Genomic DNA, 23985 nt, shown 5'->3' on the forward strand with positions numbered 1-23985 from the left:
GTCAGGGTTTTTAGAGTTTTAACCAAACAGGAAGTCATTAATAGCTACAGGAACTTCACTGTCGGGAGGATCTTTTCAAATTGAAATATCAAAATAAGATGAACACAGTTGTTTTTACAAGTTAAACCCTGATCTGATTAAATTAAACTTCTATTTAATTAGTTTTTTTCATTTTGGATTATCAGTAATTCAGATTTTTCTTTGTTGGATTTTGTTACAGTTAAAACGTTTTTCTTTATTTGTATTAGTTTTTTCTCTTCATTTCTCTTTGTTTATATTTATTGTGTGATTTTAATGTTTTAACTTTATGTTCTTGTCTCAGTAAACGATGACTGTTTACCTGATGTGATTATTGATGGATGAATCATTTCCGGTTCGTGTGGTCGATCGGTTCATTGATCAAACTAACCTCGGTGTGTCTCGTGCCCTCTGTGTGCGCGCACAGACGGGAGCGGGATCAGGCGCGTGTCCGCCGCGTGCTGTTGTGAGCGCGCCTCGTGGTGCTGATGGAGCTGGGTTCAGTGTGAACACACCGGAAACTGAGGAGGAGGAGGAGGAGGAGGAGGAGGAACGATCCATCATCTGATCACATCATCGATCAGTGATCGATCAGCGGCTCGTTGGACGTCATCGGTCACACCTGCTGAGACGCGCGCGCTGCAGTGGCGGGTCTGGATCAGGATGATGTGACGGAGGAGTCGCAGGTTCGATTCCGGCGGGGAGAGGCAACCGAGGTAAGACATGTTCATCCCGCACACACTGGTCGCTCCGCGTGGACGAGCGCGTGCACGAGACTCCATTAAAAGTTGTCTTAAGGTCGCGCGGCTCGTGAGCAGGTTTCAGTGATTAGCTGATGAGGTGTGTGCGTGTGCGTGTGTGTGTGCGTGTGTGTAAACATCCTGTCTGTGACATTAACTTAATTAATTTCCGTCAGTCAATGCATTGACTGGAGTAATCTGATTACTCTGAGTGACAGGAGCAGCTCTGTGACTCAACGCAAGACTCAAAGTAATCAGATTACTTCAGTAGAAGTAACCCGATGACGCCACAGTGCAGGGTGTTGGTTGTGACCTCACAGGAAGTGAGAGATGACATCAGCAGTCACATGACCAGTGGTTCTGTAGTTGATGGAGCAGGAAGTGATGTTCCTGGTTCTGACAGAAGCGTCTCTCTCGCTCACTCTCTCTCTCTCGCTCGTCTGAATGAGCAGAAGAACAAGTTGAGGTCTACAGTTCAGTCCAGAGCTGTGACATCACAGGTCTGATCCAGATGTTCAGCCCTTTCATTTTTCCATCAGCTGCTCAGCAACAGGCTCTGCTCTCTGATTGGACGGCTCCTGCAGCAGTGCGCTCTGGGAGATGTAGTGTACGTCTCACTCAATGGGCTCCACCCACTCACCTGCTGTATCTGTGATGTCACCTGAACGTCACGCTGCGTTTCAGTGTGTGTGAGAGTCTACTGTAACACACACACACACACACACACACACACACACGCCCCTGGGGTTGAAAGGTTATTGGCTGCCTCACTGGAGCTCTCAGCCAATCAGATACAAGTATTCACAGTTGGGATTTTCTACATTGTTGCCATGCGAAGAATCTGCTGCCTGACCTACATTTACACACACACACACACACACACACACTGATACACACACACACTGATACACACACACACTGATACACACATTTAGGTGCAGTTGTGTGAGCCTGTGTGTGTACATCAATAGTTAATGTGTTTCTCTCATGAGGATCTGTGTGTGTGTGAGTGTGTGTGTGTGTGTGTGTGTGTGTGTGTGTGTGTGTGTGTGTGTGTGTGTGTGTCTGTGTGTGTGTGTGTGTTGTGAGGACAGGGTCAAACAGACACAACACAAACACACAAAACTGACACACTGCACAGAAAACACAACAACGTCACGGTCACAGTCCTCATCTTGTGTAGGTTACAAACAACACATATTACACTATATATATACAGTATATATATATATATATACTGTATATATACTGTATATATACATGATATACATGCATGTGTAAATGTACATACATGTACAGTATATGTGTAATGTTCACTGTGACTGCTTCATAAAACCAGTGTCATGTAAATAAACATCAGACCAGGGTCCCCAGAAATACACACTGACCTGTTTGTGTGTAAATATTAATTAACCCCCCTCGTTTTATTTTCAATTAAACTTACTTTGACAAGTAAGTGCGAAGCGTTCACAGCCAATCAGATCCCTCACAACAGAGAAACAGGAAGTAATAATACTATATGATGAGTATTTAAACATCTCTTCAGTCTGTTGTCAGTGCCGTTGAGCAAGGCACTGTTCACGTCCTCAATGCATCCTATAGGATATTAATTGTTTTTGGAGGAGGCATTAAAATCCTTCAGGAATAAAAACTACCAACCTCGTGTGAGTGAGTTCAGGATAAAAATAAAAAACCACACAGTGATTACACACTCCCTCTCTCTCTCTCTGTTTAATGACTACTCTCTCGTCCTGAATTAAAAGCCAGTTGTCAGCGGCTCCTCTGATTGGTTAACACCGACCACCGTCCTCCGTCACATGACTCAAACATTCACAGAATCAGTGAAGTTAAAGTTAAGCACATGTCAGAGACTTCATGGACAGGAGGGAACACCCACAATCCTCTTCTGCTGCAGCTGTGAGCTGCTGAATGTGAAAAGACAGGGGGGGGGGGGGGGGGGTCTCATTGTTCTGCTAATGTCAAACAATGTGTGGAGACGTTACCAAAATAAAAGTCTGTTTTACATGAGAGAGAGAGAAAATAAAAGCTGGTGGGGGGGGGGGGGGGGCTTCTGTAGTTGAACAGGATCTGTGGATTTTCAAAATAAAATCTGGTTGTGAAGTTTGATCAAGTTTTAAAAACAATATAAAATTGTGACTTCACATTTAAATGATAAATTACATTTGAGCCATTAACCATTTTATTAACTGGAGAAAAACATGTTTACTGAAGAACGTCTGTGATGTTTCATTACAGTTTCATTGTTTTTTCTGTTATTAAGAAACTTTAATGATCACAGTCGAGTTTTGTCCTTATTTTTTCATGTTGTGTTTTCACCTCAGTCTTTCTGTTTGATTTACTCAAAAACCAGTAAACTTGGTGAAGTGTCCAGAGCAAAGTTGTGTCTGGAAAGAACTCGTTCCACTTTGGTGCAGATCTGGATCCATTCAGTCATTTTTCACTTCAACTATTTTTTTTCAACATTTTCATAGATTTTTCAGAAAAATACCGGACGAAGTAGGAGTTAATATCAGGTGTGTCACATGACTTGACTCTTGATAAAAAGGAGATCAGGACTTTTATTCTCTATTGCAGTTTATTTTGAAAAGTGTTAAGGAAGCAGCTCATTGAGAGGAGGAGGAGGAGGAGGAGGAGGAGGAGGAGGAGGAGGAGGAGGAGGAGGAGGAGCTCAGTCTCCACAAGTTTTTATTCTGGATTTAACTCAGATCAGAAGAAGATGGTGAACATTGAGCAGGTATTTAACTGTGTGTGTGTGTGTATGTCTGTATGTGTGTGTGCGTGTGTGTGTGTGTGTGTGAGAGAGAGAGAGAGAGAGCGAGCGAGCAGTGTGTTAATTCTGATGAGCTCCTGCATCCATATCTTGGTAGGAGGGCAGAGAGGACACACACACACACACACACACACAGTGTTAAATCTTTAAATCCTGTATTTCCAGCTTTTTTTCCAGCTTCATATCATGTGTGTGTGTGTGTGTGTGTATGTGTGTGTGTGTGTGTGTGTTTGTTTGAGTGTTTATGTGTGTGTGTGTGGACAAACTACAGAGTGAGGACATTTTGAACAGTCCTCACTTTCTGAGGCTTAAGACTTGAATCAGATTTAGGCATTTAGTTCTGATGGTTGAGGTAAGGGGCTAGGGAATGTGTGTGTGTGTGTGTGTTTGTTTGAGTGTGTGTGTGTGTGTGTGTGTTTGTTTGAGTGTGTGTGTGTGTGTGTGTGTGTGTGTGTGTGTGTGTGTGTGTGTGCTAGCTGTCAATCAAACTGTGGTATCCACCCCCTTTCTGGTCTGTTTGACTCTAAATGATAATCTACTAATTGAACATCAGCTGTGTTGAAGACGTTTTGGGTTTTCTGATCCTACGAAGCTCGTTCACTTCTCATCGGGGTAAATCACCATGGTAACGTGCTGAACGGATCACCTGCTCCAGGTCAAGTTGGAGAGAAGAGATCAAACTGTATGAAAGCTCCGCCCACTGACCAATCAATTGAACGATGACGTCACTGTTCTTAGAGGATCCTGTGGAGCTGGTGTGGATCGTTAGAGTCTCTGAGGAGGACGAGGGTCTTCAGAGATCTTGTGTTTGGGGGGTTAGATAGTTTACAGATTTACGTTATGACAGCCCCCCCCCCTCCCTCTGAGACAGTCGGCCCTCACCAAAGTGACTCTAGACTCTCCTTAAAGGGACGGATAAGGGAAGTTTAAAACAACGTCTGGTGGTTAAGTTCACTTGGACGCTGTTGAACTCGCTCTGTAGTTCAGGCTCACACGTGGCGTCCACACATGGTGTTTATCACGCCAGGCGTAATCGAGGCAACTGTGATGAATTTAAAAACTCAAACATGTCAGTGTGGGTGGGGCCTCAGTTTGGATCTTTGAGGCTGACCGACAGTCAACCAACGAGAGTGAAGACAGTTGAATCAAAGGGATCCAGTTCTTTATCGTCTTCCTGTGGAAACACAGAGTGTGTGTTGTTTTTTCCTGTTGTTGGACTTGTTACCTCTGATAAGTAATCAGATCAGTTTTTGTAATCAGTTACTGAGAGAAACTTAATTCTCTCTCTTTCTTTCTCTCACTTTTTTTTTCTTCGATCATTTCCTTCTTCCTGTTTCCTTTTGGGTTTCACGTCCTGTTCTCAGGGACGTCCAGAGAAATGTTGTCTCGTCCTGTCCGGCTGGACTCTGACAGGCCAGAGGACGTCTGATCCTCTCAAACAGAATAAAGTTCATGTGTTCACACAAAACAAACCTGACAACATCTGATCCCAGAGCTGTTGAGTCTACACACTGATAAACTCTGTGTGTGTTTGATTTATTGTGAATCCCGAGCGATGAGATCTCAGGACGCACCCGGATACGTTCACACCCGACTTAGAGCCGACTACGAGTTATGGGATCACACAAGACAGATGTTAAATCTTCCTCTCTCGTTCTTTCAGGTCACACGACGTTTTAACTCCATCTATAGTAAAGCCAATGAACTGCATCTGCATCGCAGCTAACCGCTAACAGCAGCTAACCGCTAACAGCAGCTAACCAGCCTAACAGCAACCAGTCAGTTACAGTCAGTGACCAGCGGGTGGTGCTGAAGCTGCTGCATGGCCACAGGAGTGAACTACTGGAGCTCATATGAACCTGGTTACAAGGTGAGAAGCAGTTTAGTTTATAGGTTGTTATAGGTTAGTTAACAGTGTTATAGGTTAGTTAACAGTGTTATAGGTTAGTTTAAAGTGTTATAGGTTAGTTAACAGTGTTATAGGTTAGTTTACAGTGTTATAGGTTAGTTAACAGTGTTATAGGTTAGTTTACAGTGTTATAGGTTAGTTTACAGTGTTATAGGTTCGTTAACAGTGTTATAGGTTAGTTTAAAGTGTTATAGGTTAGTTAACAGTGTTATAGGTTAGTTTACAGTGTTATAGGTTAGTTAACAGTGTTATAGGTTAGTTTACAGTGTTATAGGTTAGTTTGGAGTGTTATAGGTTAGTTTACAGTGTTATAGGTTCGTTAACAGTGTTATAGGTTAGTTTAAAGTGTTATAGGTTAGTTTGGAGTGTTATAGGTTAGTTAACAGTGTTATAGGTTAGTTTACAGTGTTATAGGTTAGTTAACAGTGTTATAGGTTAGTTTACAGTGTTAAAGGTTAGTTTGGAGTGGTAGTGGTATAGATCAGGGCTGTTCAAAGTGTGGGGCACGCCTCCCCTAGGGGCCAGAGTTCTTCGGGGGGGGCGCGATTGTGGTGATGTGAGGTGTTAAAAAAAAGCAGATGTTTGAAATATGTAAAAAAAAAAAAAATTTGTTCTAAAAGTACAGAAATGGTAAAAATGTGTTCAACAACTTCTATTAATTAAAACATTAATAAAACATTAAGTATAGCAACAGCAAAAAAAAGTGGGGGGCAGTTGTTTATTTGCTCTCCCAGGGGGGGGGCTACCTCTCCCACACTTTGAAAACCCTGGTATATCCACACACACTGTTCTAACTGATACTGTGTTGACTTCCTGACACGTCATGGTCATTTCCTGTACAGGTGAGAGAGTGTGTGTGGGGCGGAGAGCAGGACTCGAGCAGCGAGGACGGAGGAGGAGAGGTCACATGGGAAACAGCCGCCATGGAGGTCAAGGGTCAAATCATCACAACACCTGGTGAGAACAAAGTACTGAGTTTATAACAGAGATGAGAGGTGTGTGTGTGTGTGTGTGTGTGTGGGAGAGACACACTAACTGTGTGTGTGATACACTGACTCTGTGTGTGTGTGTGTGTGTGTGTGTGTGTGTGTGCAGACCCTCTCACTTGTCCGGACAAGAAGCAGAGGGAGCGAATGACAGAGCTGCAGGACAGGAGGCGGAGCCTGCAGGCGCTGCTGAGGACACGATTGGCTGAACTCAGACGCATCTGTCTGCAGGAGGCGGTGAGTGATGTCATAGTTAGACCCCTCCCCCAAAGAGGGATCATCCTAAATCATCTGATCCTGGATCTGTGCAGTTTTGTGTAAATGAAGTGAAGGTGAAACATGAAGGTGAGTTTTTTTGTTTGTTTTCGTTGGCCAGGAGCTGACCGGTGCGGTGCCCAGTGACTTCCCCCTGGAGGCGGGAGAGAAGCCCCCCTGTGTCCGACGAAGGGGGGGAGTGTCTCGCCAAGGAAACAGGAAGTATCGAGCAGAGGTGAGCAGCTGATAACTCTACCTGATCTGAAGAAATCTGTGTGTGACGTTTTTAAACCTGCATGTGTGTGTGTGTGTGTGTGTGTGTGTGTGTGTGTGTGTGTGTGTGTGTGTGTGTGTGTGTGTGTGTGTGTGTGTGTAGGAGGAAGACTCTCAGCGTTCGAAGCCGAAGAAAACTTTATTCAGTGCAGCTCTGAGGAAACACAGTGACTCTGAACACAACACACACAATCAAACACACACACACCACGGCAAGAGGACTGTGCACAGAGGCTGCCACACAGGTAACACACACACACACACACACACGGCGGTGGTTGAGAGGCATTTGTTCCAGGAAGACGAGGAAATCTGCCTCTTCCTGCTTTTATTCTGAAACTATTTGTGATTCTTTGTGTGTGTGTGTATTTTCAGATGACACAGTGAGGTCAGAGAGCAGTTCGACATCAGACTCAACAGGACATGACAATGGTAACACACACACACACACACACACACATTAGTGGTATTGTAGCTGCACTGCCCCCTGCTGGCTGAGAGTGGTCAAAACATTTCACTCTTTCCAGCTGTCAGCATGTGCTTGTTTGATTGACAGTTGCTTGTTTGATTGACAGTTGCCTGTGACAGCATGTTTTGATTTAATTTCTGTCAGAAGACAGCGTGTCTCAGTGTCGCCCCCCGCTGGTCTCTGCTGCTTCTCCAGTGGAGGTTTTCTACCACAACAAAACCAGAAGGAACTCGCTGCACATCAGGTACATTTATCTCCACATTTAGCATGTTAGCTTCAACATTTAGCATGTTAGCTTCAACATTTAGCTTGTTAGCTTTGACATTTAGATTATTAACTTTGACATGCAGCATGGATCTGCTGTAAAAGGGTTGTGTCATAAAAGACGTATGAAACAAATAATGACTGATTATTTTTGCTGTTAATCTATAGTAACTATGATCAGTCTTTCTGTTTCAGGACCGATCATCCAGAGACTCCTCAGTCCCACAAGCCCCTCCCCCTGCTGCCCACCCCCCCTCCCCCTCTATCACAGGACTCCTCCTCGTTCCCTTTTGACCAAGTAGCAGCAGGTGAGGGCGGGATCAGGGTGAACGCAGCTCGTCGGAGCAGTAGCTCAGACGGCCTCCTGGACCATGTCACCCCCACAGAGGAGGAGGGGGTAGCACAGCATGGAGGACTGAGGTTAAATGGCGTGCCAGCGTCCAGAGGAACTAACGTCTCTGGAGTGTTCAGGAGCTCCGAGGTGCTGATGGACGGACGAACAAGGATAAATAACAGACCCACTGAGGCAGGGGGAGGAAGAGGAGGAAGAGGAGGGGGGTACAGTGAGGTCCTGCTGGATTATGTCTGGGGGAAACAGCAGCTGCAGCGACAGCAGTCAAACACTAATAACAGGCAGCCAATCACATCCCAGCACCAGCTGCTCTACAATGGTTTCTCCTCCCAGCAGCCCCCAGGTGCCCCGCCTACCTTCCGTGGTCACTATGGCGACCAACGACAAGTCAAAGTGACCCGCACCAAATCCTGTGGCCCCTTCCTCCCGGTGCAACAGAGTCAGACCGATACCCATAATCCTCCTCTGTCCACCATTCAGCCTGACCCCCACCCCCACCTGCTACCTCCCCGACCCACACAGCTGCCCCCCACCCAGGATGCCCAGCTGGAGGAGGCCACCCGGAGCCTCCACAAGGCCCTGGCCCTAGAAGGTAAATAGTGCTGACACCACACAACAGAAAACACCTGAGAACTCACAAAAACATCAGAGTCCACCTTTAAGAAACTTTTCAGTCCACCTTAAACAAAGAGTCTGTCTTAAAAACAGAGTTTGAATCTGCTGTAACGGTTCTGATCTCTTGGCAGGTCTGAGGGACTGGTACCTGAGGAACACACTGGGCTCAATCCACCAAAACCAAAACCATGCCAATGGAACGGTGAGCACAGGTGTCTCCACTAAGGTGAATGGAGGGGTCAAAGGTCAGTCAGGTGTGGGTGGAGCTCTGCAGCGTAGACGAACGACTCATGGCGTCATCCAACAATCGAGCTATCAGACGGAGACCAGTCATCATCATACTCTGTCACATCAGAAACAGACACTGCCACATTCAGCCACATTCCACGGACACCCGCTCCACGGCAGGTAGGAGTCTGCTCACCTGTCCAGGTAAGAACACCTGAGCTCTGTGCCTGACCACCCATCTCTTTCTCTCTCTCACTCTCAGGTCTGTGGACAACTCTCTCTACAATGACTCCTTCCCACCTCAGAAACAGGAAGTTCCTCTCAGAGATCTGTCTGTGGACCAGCCGTCTCCTGGGACCCTGGTCTGACTCACCGTCTAATCAGAACAACAGAAACAGACCAATCCCAGGCAGGCGTGCTATCCTGCATCCAGGTGACTGAATCAAACACTCCTGTGGGGGTCCTGGTCCTGGTGGATGTTCTTTGTCTGCTATAGAACCTCCTCTGGTTCTCCAGGATCTGCAGCTTCAAACAGTGTTTCAGGTTCCAGCAGCAGCGTCTCACAGGAGGATGTTACTGTCCAGGTTAAATCTGGGGGAGACTCAACAGAACGTCTGGATAAACCACAAACAAACCAGGTCTGACACAGACCTCCAACCCAACCTGGGTCAAACCCTGGTCAAAGGTTAATCTGGACATACGTCAGCTGAGCTTCCTGTCAGACAGGTTCAGTCACTGCTTGGCTTTAAATAACTAATATCAGGGATGAAGATGAACTTGATGAAACTGTACCTGTAAACGTCATGTGATGACCCTCCAGGTCTGATCCCCCTGAATGGAGGTTCAGGTTTACTTCTAAAGTTGTTTCTAACTTTTCTATGACGATGTCCTCATCTCTCAAGCCGTTTTCAGATCTGCACTGACTCCTGGAACTTTTCCTGCAGCCTCCTGGTAAAATGTCTGGACGTGTTGATGAGGTTTCTAACACGTGACGGACATGAAACTGGAAGAATCCAAATATCTCAGGATAAAGAAGAGGAGCTGTACATGTAGAAGACGAAGACATCAACTTGGAAAGACGAGGAGATTCCAGAGCTTTTGGTGATATGGGCCGACGCCGGTTTTCCCCACATTTTTCTGTTGTGAACAAGTCCGACTCGGACAACCTCCTGCTGCTTCTTCAGATGAGAAAGATGAACCCATGTCTGAAAACTGTTTCAGACTCTGCTAAGACAATCAGGACACATCAGAGTTTTTATGAGAACTTTTGATAAGTGTTGATGATGATGATGATGATGATGATGATGATGATGATGCACTCTCACCAGCTCAGTCCAGGAAATCAGCAGTTTATAAAGTCTGAAAGATTTTGATAAAGTGATCAGATCAGGTGTTTGATTCCTCAGGTGAGTCCTTCAGAAACCAGCTGGTGGTGTTTTTCAGGTGTTTTTACAGTTTGGATTTCAACGTGCGGCAGCTCGGTCTCAGTGTCAGAACCAGATCCAAATGCTGCACAAGCATCATAAGCCTCATTCACAAACTGTAGGATCCAGACCAAAGCTAACTCAGCAGTGTTGTCATGATTACATTTGTGTACGACGTTTTCACTTGTGCGTCACATGAGAGCAAGTTAGACATAAACCCCGCCCCCTTAATATCAAAGTTTGCTTTTGATCTGAAGACAAAGAACAAACAATGCAGTGTCCTGTGAAAACTGTTAGCCTATCAGACTGCTTGGTACGCTGCTAGCATGCTAGTCTGGTAGGCTAGCAGGCTTTTAGCCTCTCTGACTGTTAGTGTGGCAGGTTGTTAGGCTGTTAGCCTGTCAGACTGTTATTGTATTAGCCTGGGAGGTTTTGGCCTCTCAGACTTTTAGCCTGTTAGCTTGGCAGGCTGTTAGCCTATTTGCCTATTGGACTGTTGGGTCGATTATGCGGTTGTAAGCCCGTCAGACGTTTTGCCTGACAGGTTGATAGCCTTTAAGCCCATCAGACTCTTATTGTATTAAGCTGGGAGGTTGACTGTCTCTTAGCCTGTTTGACTGTTAGCATGTCAGACTGTTAGCCTGTTAGCTTGGCAGGCTGTAGGTTCGTATTTACCGTGTTGATGAGGAGCCCATGTGAACGCCCCCTCAAGACTTCATACCTCTGACCTCAAACTTTTCTGAAAGCTCAGATGTTTGTTGAGGTCATTGGATGATAAAATGTTTTTCTTTTTACGTTATCTGCCTGTTAGCATGCCAACAGTGTTTTCATGACTTAATCACTCGAAAGCCAAACACATCAAGAACACGACTTCCTACATCGTAACCACGAGCTCCCTCTAAAGGAAGCATGAGGTAAACGTGTTTATGACATTGCCCATAAAGAGTTAATGTTCTGATGTGAAGTGAAATGATGAAATCATCTGCACACAAATAATTTAATTAATAAAATGTCCAAAGAGACATCTTCAGAGAGTCAGAACCTAGATCCAGGATCAGGTCCAGGATCAGGTCCAGGATCAGGTCCAGATCCAGTGTGAGAGCAATAACGGTCTGTTTCAACTGCTTCAGGATAAAGATGCAGCGACAATCAGACAATGATGTCACAGTGTTGATCAGCTGGTGTATTGATCGTGTTTTGCACTGAGCTGAACAAATGTGAATTCTAATAAAGATGTCTGAATGAATTTTTAAAACCACGTGAGGTCGGAGGTGAACAGTTCTGAAGACGTCCGGGGAAAACCTGAACTCTGTCCTCACTGCAACAGAATATTTCTTTCTAAGTTGTTCTATGGTTCAATTTCAGTTCTCAGCTGAGCTTTTTAAAGATCAGGTCATTCAGCTTCAAAGAGACTTGTCTGACTTCCTCTTCCCTTCAAACAAAGCCGTGGTCACATGACAATGGTCTCACCTGTCATTATCACTTTATCACAAGTTCACACCCTTTTACTGAAGATCTGTTTGAAATTCTGACTCCAGGTGGCATATGACCATGGCTTCAGTCCCAGCATGCACCTCTTCTGACTTTGGCATCAAACCAAAGCAGAACAGACTGTGTGTTGACCTGAACATCGACATGTCACATTCATAGATTGTCAATAAAGATGGACGACAGCTCCCAAATGTGAAGCCAAAGCGTCTCCATTGCCCCCTGGTGGCTGGCTGCGGTATAGGTCATTAACCCCTCCTCCATGTTAGCTGATGGGAAATGGACCAAAGAAAAACTCAGCGTAGACATTAAACAAATGTTTGTCAAAGATGGTTTCTCTCATTTCAGGTAGTTCTCATCACACTGATGTTTGTTCATGTTTCTGATAAGTTTGTTTTTAATTAGTTATTTGACGATATCAAAACGGGTTGAGACATGATGGACAGCTGAGGTTGACTCCTGATTGGTCGAGTGCATGGAAGGGTGGGATCTTGATACCACGGCTCCACTGCACAGACTCTGACTCCAAATGACGTCACCAGCACAAGATGGCAGCGTTCGTATCAGAGATATTTTAGGTTCTTTTAGTGCAACGGTAGTAAGTGGAGACACGGCGTCCATCTTTATTTATGGTCTGTGGACACATCTGACAGAAACGCATGATCCAGGCTCATTACTGTAGTACCACTGTGAAGTACTCTAAGTATTCAGGGCTGAATCCAGGATCAGAGACCAGGTCTACATTCCTCCAGCAGAAACTCCACCAGCCTCCAGACAAACTGTGCAATTTTCTGAGTATTTAAAAAGTCTGTTCACTCGTCTCAGTGTTTAAATAATAAAAACTATAATTTACCACCTGTGATGTGTGTGTAACAACAGAGGGTGTCCTCAGTACTTCACTCTGCTCAGTACTGTACTCGTGTAGTACCAGTGCTATGCAGTAACTAATATTAGATACTCTGGTGATGATGATGCTCTGTGTCCCCTTCAGGTGCAGGACCAGCTGTGTGGACAGCTGTGATGCGTTCAGGTGCACTCTGTACAGTTGGTGTTCGTTTCTAAACTGTCTCTAAACATCTTTTTCTATCTTTATGTCGTTTGTACTTTTCCACTCTGAACTTTCTGAACCTTCAAAATGAAAAAGCTTCATGTAAATAACTCACCGACGTGTTGTTGACATGTTTTTGAATAAACATTTCTCTGCACACTCTCTTGTTGGTCACACGTCAGGAAGCAGGAGTCATCACAGACTCAACCCACAGGGGGCGCTGCTGTCAACACTAAGGCTTCAGAGATCTCACCTGCGGTTAACATCTGGTTAACAGTTAGTAACTAGCTACACTGTGGTAATATTACTGTAATACACAATAGTACTTCAGTAATAGTACAGTAACTAACTGTTAACCACTGGTGACCAGAGGTCAGGTGACAAGTGTGCGGAGTAGTGAAGGTCTCTGTGGAGGACGTATGCGGGGCAGGAGGATTGGGACGCGGCCGCTTCTCTGAGGCATAAACATTGACTTTTGTCTCAGTTAAACTTCAGTCAACAGGTTCCAGTGACAGAAGAGACAGGTCAGTGGAGGACGGGGACACAGGAGACAGATTCATGGAGGACAGACACCAGAGCCGGAGCAGGGGAACCGAACTCAGTGTGTTCATGCTAACTTCAGAGGATCAACAAAGTTTCTGCTGTTAGCGGTTAGCTCCGTTAGTTGTGTTAGCTCCGTTAGCTCTGTTAGCTGCCGGCTCGTTGGATAAAACAACATCAGCGCACGTTTTCCATGTTGAACCCGTGAAGAGCTGCAGCTGTTAGCATACTTAACAAACTGTGCGACGCTAACAGCAACTCACCGCGGCTGGTTAACCGGAGCTAACTAACTGGACACACTAACCCGGACCTAACTAACCGGAGCTAACCAAAAGAGCTAACTAACCAGAGCTAACCAAAAGAGCTAACTAACCGGAGCTAACCAAAAGAGCTAACTAACCAGAGCTTCACTCAACAGGTTTACTCGGATTTGATCCGAAGGACGGAGGAGAGACATTATCGTTACCAGCTCAACTAGTTTACTGAGGTTAAAAGTACTAATACACAATGATACTACAGTTATACTGCAGTAATCATACAGTAACACTACAAGAATTCTATTATTAGTATGACAGTAATAGAAAGTAACACTACAGTAGTTATGCAGTAATATACAGAAATACTATGCTAATACACAGGAATAGTACAGTACAAGAACACGTGATAAAGTACTATTTGTATGGATCAGTTACTGTGACAGTGTTAAGTTAGGATTGTTATTGTTACTTGGTTTTTCAGTGAACAGTGAGAGATCATTGATTTCCTGCCACAGAAACATGGATGATGGTTTGAGCTCTTATTGATCAGCTGGGGTTCCTCAGGTAAATGTAAGAAAGTAAAAAAATATAAACACATCATCTGAACCTACAGATCAGTGAGTAAAAGTACTTGTGATAATAATACTTTATGATAATAGCTACATCTGCAGAAGATGAATCAGTGAGTCGATCAACAGCTTCTTATCATCAATGAGCAGCTCGTTATCAGACTCTGATTATCTCTGTTTACATCAAATGTGATGAAGGTTCTCTGTCTCACCTGTGCAGGTGGAGCCTCACACTCAGAGGTCAGCATGTTGTTTCTGTGACGACGACCCTGCTGTACTCAGCGGACTCCTGTGACGCGCCGCGGTTTCTGCTGCTGTCCTCTGATTGGTCAGCTGTTACCTCTCCGACAGGATGCAGCTGAACAGTCAAATGTTTAGGCGGAGCTCCAGACTCAAGAAGTTGACGGCTGTGCTGCTCGCCGCCTATGCCGTCAAAAAACTGTCCCCGTACGTCTGGAGGAGGATACAGGTGAGACAAACAGACACACACATATATATTGTGTGCAGGTAACTGTGTGTGTTTGTTTTGTTTTTAGAGAAGTGCAGCAGGTAAACAGCCGGGTGGAGCTAACCTCCCTGTGGGCGTGGTCACTTCTTCTGAGGAGACTAGCAGAGAGAAGAAGATTGACAGCAGGTGTGTATGTTTTGGGTTTTTTGTATGTGTATGTGCATATTATGGACCTGTTTCTATGACGACAGATGTCTCTTTGTGTCTTCAGGTCTCCTTCAGTCAACAGGGAGTTTGTCGTCAGACTGTCTCGTCTGTTGAAACTTTTGTTTCCACGGTTACTATGTCCAGAGGTCGGTCTGTTGGTTCTGCACTCCATCACTCTGATGTCCAGGACCTTCCTGTCCATCTACATTGCTGCTCTGGATGGTCTGTCCCCATCTGTCCTCATCTGTCCTAGTGTGATCGTCCGGTGTATCAGATGTTAATCATCAGTGTTTTTGATTGTGTGCAGGTGTGATCGTCAGGTGTATCGTGCAGAAGGACCCTCAGGCGTTCATGCTGCAGATCTCTAAGTGGCTCCTCGTCGCTGTTCCTGCAACTTTCATCAACAGCGCCATCAGATTCCTGGAGGGTCAGCTGACCCTTAGGTTCAGGAGCCGATTGGTCAACCACGCCTACCAGCTGTACTTTACCAACCAGGTAATGCACACACACACACGCAAACACACACACGCAGAAGAAATTATGTTTGTGCTCCTGAACGGCTCACAGCACTGTGGTGTCCCTGTGTCTTTACAGACCTATTACCGCGTCAGTAACATGGACACTCGTCTGTCCAACCCTGACCAGTCTCTCACTGAAGACATCGTTATGTTCTCAGCGTCAGTCGCTCACCTCTATTCCAACCTGACCAAACCCATCCTGGACGTGGTCGTCACCTGCTACACGCTGCTGCGTACCGCCCACTCCAAAGGTTCGTCTACCTCATCACTGAGTCCGTGTCACTGCTGAAACACAAGAGGTCACTGTGACTTTCCTCCCGCAGGAGCAAACACCACCTGGCCCTCCGTCATTGCTGGCCTGGTGGTGGCGTTCACAGCAAACATTCTGCGTGCATGCTCGCCTCGATTTGGGAAACTGGTTGCTGAAGAGGCGAAGAGGAAAGGAGACCTGAGATACATGCACTCACGCATCATCGCCAACTCTGAGGAGATTGCATTCTATGGAGGACACAAGGTAAACAAAGCCCCACCCCTGGTGGACAACTGCAGAAGGTACCACCGTCTGGCATTGATTGCTATGTGTGGGTGTGTTGGATTCGTAGGTGGAGATGGCCCAGCTGCAGAGGAGCTACTCCTCCCTGTCGTCTCAGATCCATCACATCCTGTTGAAGCGTCTCTGGTACGTCATGTTGGAACAGTTCCTCATGAAGTATGTTTGGAGCACATCCGGCCTGGTGATGGTTGCTGTGCCGATCATCACCGCCACAGGATACTCCAAATATGGTAAAACTTTACTGTCTGTATTAATAAGGTTCATCAAATATAAACATTGAGGTAATGATAACCTGTGTGACCCTGATGGTCAGACTCTGAGGAGGTGAAGCTGGCTGCCATGGTGATGAAGGAGGAAGAGTTGGTGAGCGAGAGGACGCAGGCGTTCACCACGGCGAGGAACCTCCTGAACGCTGCTGCTGACGCTGTGGAGAGAATCATGAGCTCATACAAGGAGGTGACCCATCCTCCTCCTCTTCCTCCTCCTCCTCCTCCTCTCTCCTCTCTGCTGTCCTCCGTTGGTTTTATGTGTGCTACAGATGTTGAGGTGGCGGCTAGTGATGTCAGAGGTCACGTGTGATGACGTCAGTGTGTCTGTGTGTCTCCAGGTGACTGAGCTGGCGGGTTACACAGCTCGAGTCTCTGAGATGTTGGACGTGTTTGAAGACGTGAATCAGGGAATCTACCGTCGCTATGGTGACAGAGAGGAGGCGTCACCTGGAGGTGTGATCCAACATGGTCACAGAGTCTGTGGACGACTGCAGACCAGAGGTTGGTCACAATGAGTGAAGCTGTGATCAGATCAGCTGATGAAGAGGAGACACCTGCAGTTCCTTGTCCTCCATGACAGACCTCCGTCATGTCGGAGGTCACAGGAGGACAGGAGCTTTGGTCTCAACTTCAGTTAGAGGTGTCGGTTAGAATGACCCTAGTGATGTCATCGGTGATGTCATCAGTGAGACATTAAAGACAGTGGTGGATTTTAACAGTGTCTCATATAATGATGGCTGTAAACACAATAATGACCACTGGAGGTCAGTGTTGAGTTGACAATCGGGACAGTAACCAATCACAGTTCAATCATTAATCAATCACTGTTTTCAGGTCATGTGATCAGTGTGGAGAAGGGGATTCGCTGTGAGAACTTGCCAATCATCACACCGAACGGAGACGTGGTGGTGTCCAGCCTCAACATTCAGGTAACACTAATACACACACACACATGCACGCACGCACACACACACATGCACGCACACACGCACACACACACACACACACTCACTCACTCATCCTGGGGCAGATGGAATGTGATGTCATACACCAGAGGTCAGCTGGAGTCTGATGTCATTAACATACTGAAACAGTGCGTGTGTGTGTGAAGATGAAGGGGAACATTGATGGAAACAGAACGTCCTCTCTGTCGTCTGTTTCTCGACCTCTGACCCCTCTGCTCTGATTGGCTGGTTGTGTGAAGATTTCACAGAAGTGGTTCAGTCAGAGTTTCAGGTGTTAATGTCACTCAGAGAACAATGTGCTGATCTCACGTCATGTCCAGTTCAACATCACATCAATGATCCGTGTGTGTGTGTGTGTGTGTGTGCGTGTGTGCGTGTGTGTGTGTGTGTGTGTGTGTGTGTGTGTGTAGGTGGATGAGGGGATGAATGTACTGATCACAGGTCCGAACGGTTGTGGGAAGAGTTCTCTGTTCAGGATCCTCAGTGGACTGTGGCCTGTTTATGGAGGAGTTCTGTATCGTCCAGATCCTCAGCACATGTTCTACATCCCTCAGAGGTAAATCTGTCACCATGCACTTCTGCTGAAGTACTGGTGGGGGCGCTCAGGTGACATGTTTGTGTGGACCCTACAGGCCCTACATGTCAGAGGGAACCTTCAGGGACCAGGTGATCTATCCAGACTCAGTGGAGGAGATGGTGCAGAGAGGAATCACTGATTCACACCTGGAGGAGATTCTTCACACTGTTCACCTGGTCTACATCCTAGACCGAGAGGGAGGTCAGTGTGTGTGTGTGTGTGTGTGTGTGTGTGTGTGTGTTTGTGTGAATGATCAGGACCGAGGGGACAATTATCTCAGCACATAACTCCTTTACTAGTCCAGCAGGAACAGGGGCCCACAGGGACCAATAGTGTGTCTGTCCTAGAGTAGAAGAAAGTACAGTGTGACTGTTGTGTGTTTGTGAAACTGTATTCAGACCTGATCTGAACATTTTCTGGAAGAAAAACTGGAAGAACACAAATCTCTCAGGCTGAAGAAGAAAAACTGTGTGTGCCTCAGGTTGGGAGTCTGTCAGCGACTGGAAGGACGTCTTATCTGGAGGAGAGAAACAGAGGATGGGGATGGCTCGTATGTTCTACCACCGGTAAATATTCACTCACTGTTTTATTACTGGTCTCTGTGGTTCTGTCTTTTTGTCTGTCTGACTGACTCTCTCTCCCTGTGGTGTGAATGTCTCTCGACCAGCCCTCGTTACGCTCTGTTGGACGAATGTACGAGCGCCGTCAGCATCGACGTGGAGGGAAACATCTTCCAGGCTGCAAAGGATGCTGGGATAGCACTGCTCTCAATCACACACAGACCGTCCCTGTGGTCAGTACACACACACACACACATTGATTAGTTCACTGATTAATTGATTGACTTTTGTGTTCAGCACTAATTAGTGAAACTCGTGTTTGTGAGACTCAACGGTCAATTTTCCACATAAAAACCTTCAGCAGATTTGTTTCGGTCCTGCAGGGGGCAGCAGAGCTCCTAGCTGCACTCAGCAGTCACACCCCGATCCTCTTCTTCTTTTCTCTAATAGGAAGTACCACTCTCACCTGCTTCAGTTTGATGGAGAAGGAGGATGGAGGTTTGAACCTCTGGATGCCTCCACCCGTCTATCTCTGCAGGTACATAAATCAAACTGTCCCACACACACATTTTTACTTCTATCTTAGTGAGGACACTCATTGGCATAATGCATTTCCGAGCCCCTTACCCTAACTCTAACCATCCAAACTAAATGTCTAACCCTAAAACCAAGTCTTAACCCTCAAACTGTCCATTTAAGGTGGGTCACAAAGTGAGGACAGGCCAAAATGTCCCCACTTTCCCAAAATGTCTTCATTCCGTAGGTTGTGGGCTCAAAATGGTCCTCACAAAGACAGCTGTACAAGAGCACACACACACGTGTGGGAGGTCAAAGTGTGTCATGTGACCTTTAAAGATTTGAAATTAAACAAGTTCAACAAAACCCGTTCAACCTCTGTTCTCTAACATCTGGTCCCTGGTCTCCAACCTCTGGTCTCTAACCTCTGGTCTCTAACATCTGGTCCCTGGTCTCCAACCTCTGGTCTCCAACCTCTGGTCTCTAACATCTGGTCCCTGGTCTCTAACCTCTGTTCTCTAACATCTGGTCCCTGGTCTCCAACCTCTGGTCTCCAACCTCTGGTCTCTAACCTCTGTTTTCTAACATCTGGTCTCTAACATCTGGTCCCTGGTCTCTAACCTCTGTTCTCTAACATCTGGTCCCTGGTCTCTAACCTCTGTTCTCTAACATCTGGTCCCTGGTCTCCAACCTCTGGTCTCCAACCTCTGGTCTCTAACCTCTGTTTTCTAACATCTGGTCTCTAACATCTGGTCTCTGGTCTCTAACCTCTGTTCTCTAACCTCTGGTCTCTAACATCTGGTCCCTGGTCTCCAACCTCTGGTCTCTAACCTCTGTTCTCTAACATCTGGTCCCTGGTCTCCAACCTCTGGTCTCCAACCTCTGGTCTCTAACCTCTGTTCTCTAACCTCTGGTCTCTAACATCTGGTCCCTGGTCTCCAACCTCTGGTCTCTGACCTGGTTGTGGTCTCTGCAGGAGGAGAAGCAGCGCCTGGAGAACCAGCTCTCTGGGATTCCTAAGATGCAGCAGAGACTGATGGAGCTGTGTGTCCTGCTGGGAGATAGAGAGGGGGAGGAGGGGGAGGAGGAGAAGGGGGGGTCTCTCCCCTGAGTTTTAACTGTGATTTAAGAACTGTGCTGTTTTACTTGTTACCATGGAAACAAGCAACTGTTCATGTGACTGAAACTGATGTTCAAGTGGTCCGATGTGGTCTGGTCTGGTCAGATCTGGTCTTAACTCATGTGATCTGGTCTTGTTCATGTTTAGTGAATTTTATTTGTAAGCTTCAGGTTCAGTCACATGATTTGAGGTCAGAGGTCACGTGATTTTTAAATGTTTGTACTGATAGAATCAATATTTTATATATATTATATTATTCACATATTAATCACTTGATCAATAACCAATGAATCGATAAACAAGAGGAAGAGTTGAATGTGATGAAGATGAAATAAATTTGAACATTAAATGAAAACAAACGTGTTCCTGTGTCATGCTTTTCAGAATAAAGCTCAGAAGAAGTTACTCTCTTCTCTTGAGTAATTAGTTTACTCTGAGTACTTTGAATACTCTGATGCTCTGAGTACACAAAGTTGTCTGATACTTTGACAACACAAAGTACTCTGATGTTCGAGTATGATGAATACAAGCAGCAGTCTGAATACTCGGGTACTCTGATTGTTGGGAGTACTCTGATTCTCCTGGTATTTGGAGTACCGTGTTACTTCTTAGGAACCACTGATCACGGATCGATAATTAGCTCGTTCATACGTGCTGACACGTCGCAGCCCTTGAGCCAGGCAGCGGCTGCAGCGGGTTGTCGGTTCTGTTCCCAGGGAGCGTCAGAGAAGCCCCCCGGCGCCGCGCGGAGCGGGGCGGGGTCTGTGTCGGACCTGTTGTGCGGCTCTCGTTGCGGATCGTTCGGTTTCTGTCTCCGCTGGACCGGGCGGGTTCTCCAACTTTGTCTGGGCGGGTCGAACTCCGGAGCAGCGCGGAGCAGCCTGCCGAGCTCAGGTGAGTGTGACCCGGATCACACGGTCTCCTTTCACCGCCCGAGCCTCCGGAGCTGCAGGAAGGAGGGCGCGTGTCTCCGCCTCGCACCAGACTCCGCTCTGAAATCAAACGATTTTAAATGTTGTCGCGGTGTTTTCAGACCTAAAACCTGAGAGAAGTGACTGAAGCTGGTTCTTTAGAACCGGGAGGAGCCGATCTGTCATTCGGCTACAATAGTTTTACTCAGTGTCGGTTGTTCTTGTCCTTTTCCAGAGTTAATCTCACACAGACGTTAAATAACGTCATTAATAAGCTCAAAAGCAACGAGTTTTAAAGTTGACATTTTTTATAACGGAGTCTGGTTTGTGTTTGAATCCGGTCACTTCGCAAATCTTTTATTATTGTGTGTCACTGAATCTGGAAAACGAACAACCGACTGTGTGTGTGTTTGCGTGTGTGTGTGCGCGCGCGCGTGTTCCCAGCCTGCCCTGGCACGGCTCGGCTCAGCCCGCGGCCGCATTCTGAATAGCTGGCATTCCAACACACACACACACACACACACACACTCTGACACACACACACACTCTTATACACACACACACACACACACACTCTTATACACACACACACACACACACACTTTTACACACACACACACACACTCTTACAAACACACACACACACACACACACACTGCTGTGTGAAGTGAATGTTGAAGTCACCTTTGCTGACGTTACATAAGGGAAGTCTGAATCACGTGACTCTGAACAAAAACAATAAAGACAATAAGTGCCCCCCCCCCCCCACACACACACACACACACACACTCACACTCAGGAAGTTGTGTGTGTGTGTGTGTGTGTGTGGTGAGTCTGATTCTGGCTCAGCTCTTTGACTCAGTGTTCCTGTATTGATGGATTAGATTCTGATTATTGATCTGATCTGAAAACACTGTCGGGGCCCAGCGGCTGGTTTTGGCCCCGGGGCCTCGGGCAGGTTAGTGTGATGCTGCTGTGGAACATGTGACAGGAAAAACACTTTTGATTCGCTGTGAACAGTTTGTCTCTTTCAGACAATGAGATGGAAACAGGATTCACACACACACACACACACACACACACACACACACACCTGCTGTGAGACGATGTGATGTCTGACTGTGCACAGCTGACCGCCTGTGTCTGAGTGACGCTGTAGATCACGTGACCGGAGACAGGCGTTCACACCTGAGACGAGTGTCCTGCAGACTGAATGAAGGTGGTTTTTCAGTGTCACAGTGTGAATGTGTGTGTGAGAATCTGACACTTGGGTCATGTGACCTGTGTGAAGCAGCAGCAGTGACATCGTCATCATCAGCGTGATGAAGATGGTTTAACTGAAACGTCCATTTGACTAATCTGAAGGATTTAGTCTGAGTCCAGATTCACAGTCAGATTAGTATTTCTGCTTAATCACCTTTAATCTACACACACACACACACACGCTGTGTGTGTTCAGTGTGTGTTTACTGGAGTTCACTTCAGAGTCAGGCTCCACCCACACACCTGAAAACACACCACATACACATACACTGGTCATGTGGCGTAAACAGTTACAGGAAGTACTCTGAACGAGGAGCCGTGATGGTGAAAGTCAGAGCAGGGATTTCTTTTCTCTGAGCGACGATGATGTGAAACTGTTACTGACAGGAAGTGCTAGCGACGCTTTGTATTCACCGCTGGTAGTCGAGTCATGTGACTGATGAGAACCAATCAGGGAGAGAACGTGGGCGTTTACACAAGTGAAACTCCAGTCGTGTGGACGGCAGGCGTAACCATAGCAACAGTGTTGAGTTTTAAAAGTAAAACTTGATCGTGTGGACGGAGCCTGAAGTTACTGTGAGGAGGAACAAGTGACCTCACAACTACAGAAAGACGCACGTATGTGTGTGTGTGTGTGTGTGTGTGTGTGTGTGTGTGTGTGTGTGTGTGTGTGTGTGTGTGTGTGTGCACGTGTGAGATTCATCTGTTTCTGCAGATGAAAGAGTTGCTGGTAAAATTCCCCAGGGACTCTGAGCCAGAGGCTCCAACACACACACTGAAATACACACTCCCTGAGGGGGGGGTGTGTGTGTGTGTGTGTGTGTGTGTGTGTGTGTTGTCGTCGTCGTTCATAATCGTCTCTGTATTAAAACCACAGAAAGTCAAATAATCATGTGAAGGTAAGAACGAGCGTCAGACTCAGGTGTGATCCGGTGACGTCAGCTGGTCTGTGTGAAGATCATGTGACCTCATGAGGTCGTCTGTATCGTTTGTGACCTGATGACCTGAGTCCAGGAGACGTGTCCTCACTGAGATCTCGATGTATCACATCCACAATTTTCTATATTACTGCACATGGCTGAGTTTTCATCAGTTGATTCAATCAAACAATTACAAAGGATATAAGTTCATGACGTTACTGTTGTTACTGTTGTGCTGTAGTTCTCAGATTGTAACTCAGTGGTCAGATCCGTCCACTCTGATCTGACATTCATTCTTGTAGCAGCAGTGGTTCTAATGATTCAGTGGAAACCGACGAGCGTCGCGGAAAACATGAATCGATTATGTTCTGTCGCTGCATCGATGCAAATCGTCCACGTCCGCATCTCAATGCATCTAAGAATTTCCACACCTCTAGTTTTCTCTCTGCAAACCAACAGAACCAGGTTCAGTTTGATCCAGACCCAGAACTCTTCTCCTGGTCTGAGGAACCGTTCACACCTGATGTTCAGCTTCAGACTGAACTGACGAGTCTGAAGCTCTGAAACAAACGAGGTGAGAACGAGTTTAGTCGGAGACAAGAAACGACAGAAACTCACAAAGACGAGCAGAGGAGGGGGTGGAAGACTGTTGGGGGGGTCTGTTGTTGATCCCAGATTAGGGCGTGGCCTTTGCACAGATTATACACACACACACACACACACACACTCACAAACACTGTGGAGTGTGAATGAAGCGTCCTTGATCACACTAACTGCTGAGCCCCCCTATACAGGGAAGGGGGATGGTGTGTGTGTGTGTGTGTGTGTGTGTGTGTGTGTGTGTGTGTGTGTGTGTGTGTGTGTGTGTGTGTGTGTGTGTGTGTGTGTGTGTGTGTGTGTCAGATCTCACACACTGACTGTGTGTAGCTGGA

General features: G+C 46.4%; 3 protein-coding genes across 11 annotated transcripts in view; all 3 read left to right on the top strand.

Annotated features, from left to right (window-relative positions):
• Positions 1–184: 184 nt before the first annotated feature.
• Positions 185–12665, top strand: ccdc120a (coiled-coil domain containing 120a). Of its 3 annotated transcripts, none has more exons than XM_020109952.2 (11): positions 185–734; positions 5213–5419; positions 6301–6415; positions 6554–6681; positions 6821–6934; positions 7076–7217; positions 7348–7404; positions 7589–7685; positions 7901–8649; positions 8804–9080; positions 9163–12665. In XM_020109952.2, the coding sequence occupies exons 2-11, from the start codon at positions 5372–5374 to the stop codon at positions 9266–9268; spliced, it is 1833 nt and encodes a 610-aa protein (XP_019965511.2). In that variant the 5' UTR covers positions 185–734; positions 5213–5371; the 3' UTR covers positions 9269–12665. The 3 variants fall into 3 exon arrangements, with proteins under 3 accessions (XP_019965511.2, XP_019965509.2, XP_069383671.1); XM_020109950.2 differs by having other exon boundaries at positions 188–734; positions 7586–7685; XM_069527570.1 differs by lacking the exon at positions 185–734 and adding an exon at positions 3457–3513 and having other exon boundaries at positions 7586–7685.
• A 388-nt stretch (positions 12666–13053) lies between these two features.
• On the top strand, positions 13054–20318 carry abcd1 (ATP-binding cassette, sub-family D (ALD), member 1). Of its 6 annotated transcripts, XM_069527567.1 has the most exons (18): positions 13076–13384; positions 14139–14221; positions 14447–14695; positions 14763–14860; positions 14946–15103; positions 15189–15376; positions 15476–15650; positions 15723–15913; positions 16002–16182; positions 16266–16408; positions 16560–16722; positions 17056–17150; positions 17597–17742; positions 17819–17964; positions 18245–18329; positions 18431–18556; positions 18774–18861; positions 19816–20318. In XM_069527567.1, exons 3-18 carry the CDS (start codon positions 14579–14581, stop codon positions 19948–19950), a joined length of 2235 nt encoding a protein of 744 aa, XP_069383668.1. In that variant the 5' UTR covers positions 13076–13384; positions 14139–14221; positions 14447–14578; the 3' UTR covers positions 19951–20318. The 6 variants fall into 6 exon arrangements, with proteins under 6 accessions (XP_069383664.1, XP_069383665.1, XP_069383666.1 ...); XM_069527563.1 differs by lacking the exon at positions 14139–14221 and having other exon boundaries at positions 13054–13384; XM_069527564.1 differs by lacking the exon at positions 14139–14221 and having other exon boundaries at positions 13070–13510.
• A 365-nt stretch (positions 20319–20683) lies between these two features.
• The window catches only part of plxnb3 (plexin B3), a 35671-nt gene continuing 32369 nt past the window's right edge, over positions 20684–23985 (top strand). For both annotated transcript variants that reach the window (XM_069527548.1, XM_069527549.1), the window contains exon 1: positions 20684–20853. The gene's annotated coding sequence lies outside the window, so the exon portion shown is untranslated. The remainder of the gene's footprint in view (positions 20854–23985) is intronic.

This window comes from Paralichthys olivaceus, chromosome 6, assembly GCF_024713975.1.
Source record: "Paralichthys olivaceus isolate ysfri-2021 chromosome 6, ASM2471397v2, whole genome shotgun sequence".
NCBI lineage: Eukaryota > Metazoa > Chordata > Actinopteri > Pleuronectiformes > Paralichthyidae > Paralichthys > Paralichthys olivaceus.

Excerpts from the sequence above, each read along its gene's own strand:
- abcd1 (XM_069527563.1), top strand. The coding sequence starts at position 14,579 with ATGCAGCTGAACAGTCAAATGTTTAGGCGGAGCTCCAGACTCAAGAAG. Across the intron at positions 14,861-14,945 it reads GAGAAGAAGATTGACAGCAG|GTCTCCTTCAGTCAACAGGG; the intron begins GTGTGTATGTTT and ends TTGTGTCTTCAG. Across the intron at positions 18,862-19,815 it reads CCACCCGTCTATCTCTGCAG|GAGGAGAAGCAGCGCCTGGA; the intron begins GTACATAAATCA and ends TGGTCTCTGCAG.
- ccdc120a (XM_020109950.2), top strand. The coding sequence starts at position 5,372 with ATGGCCACAGGAGTGAACTACTGGAGCTCATATGAACCTGGTTACAAG. Across the intron at positions 6,682-6,820 it reads GCATCTGTCTGCAGGAGGCG|GAGCTGACCGGTGCGGTGCC; the intron begins GTGAGTGATGTC and ends TTCGTTGGCCAG. Across the intron at positions 8,650-8,803 it reads CAAGGCCCTGGCCCTAGAAG|GTCTGAGGGACTGGTACCTG; the intron begins GTAAATAGTGCT and ends ATCTCTTGGCAG.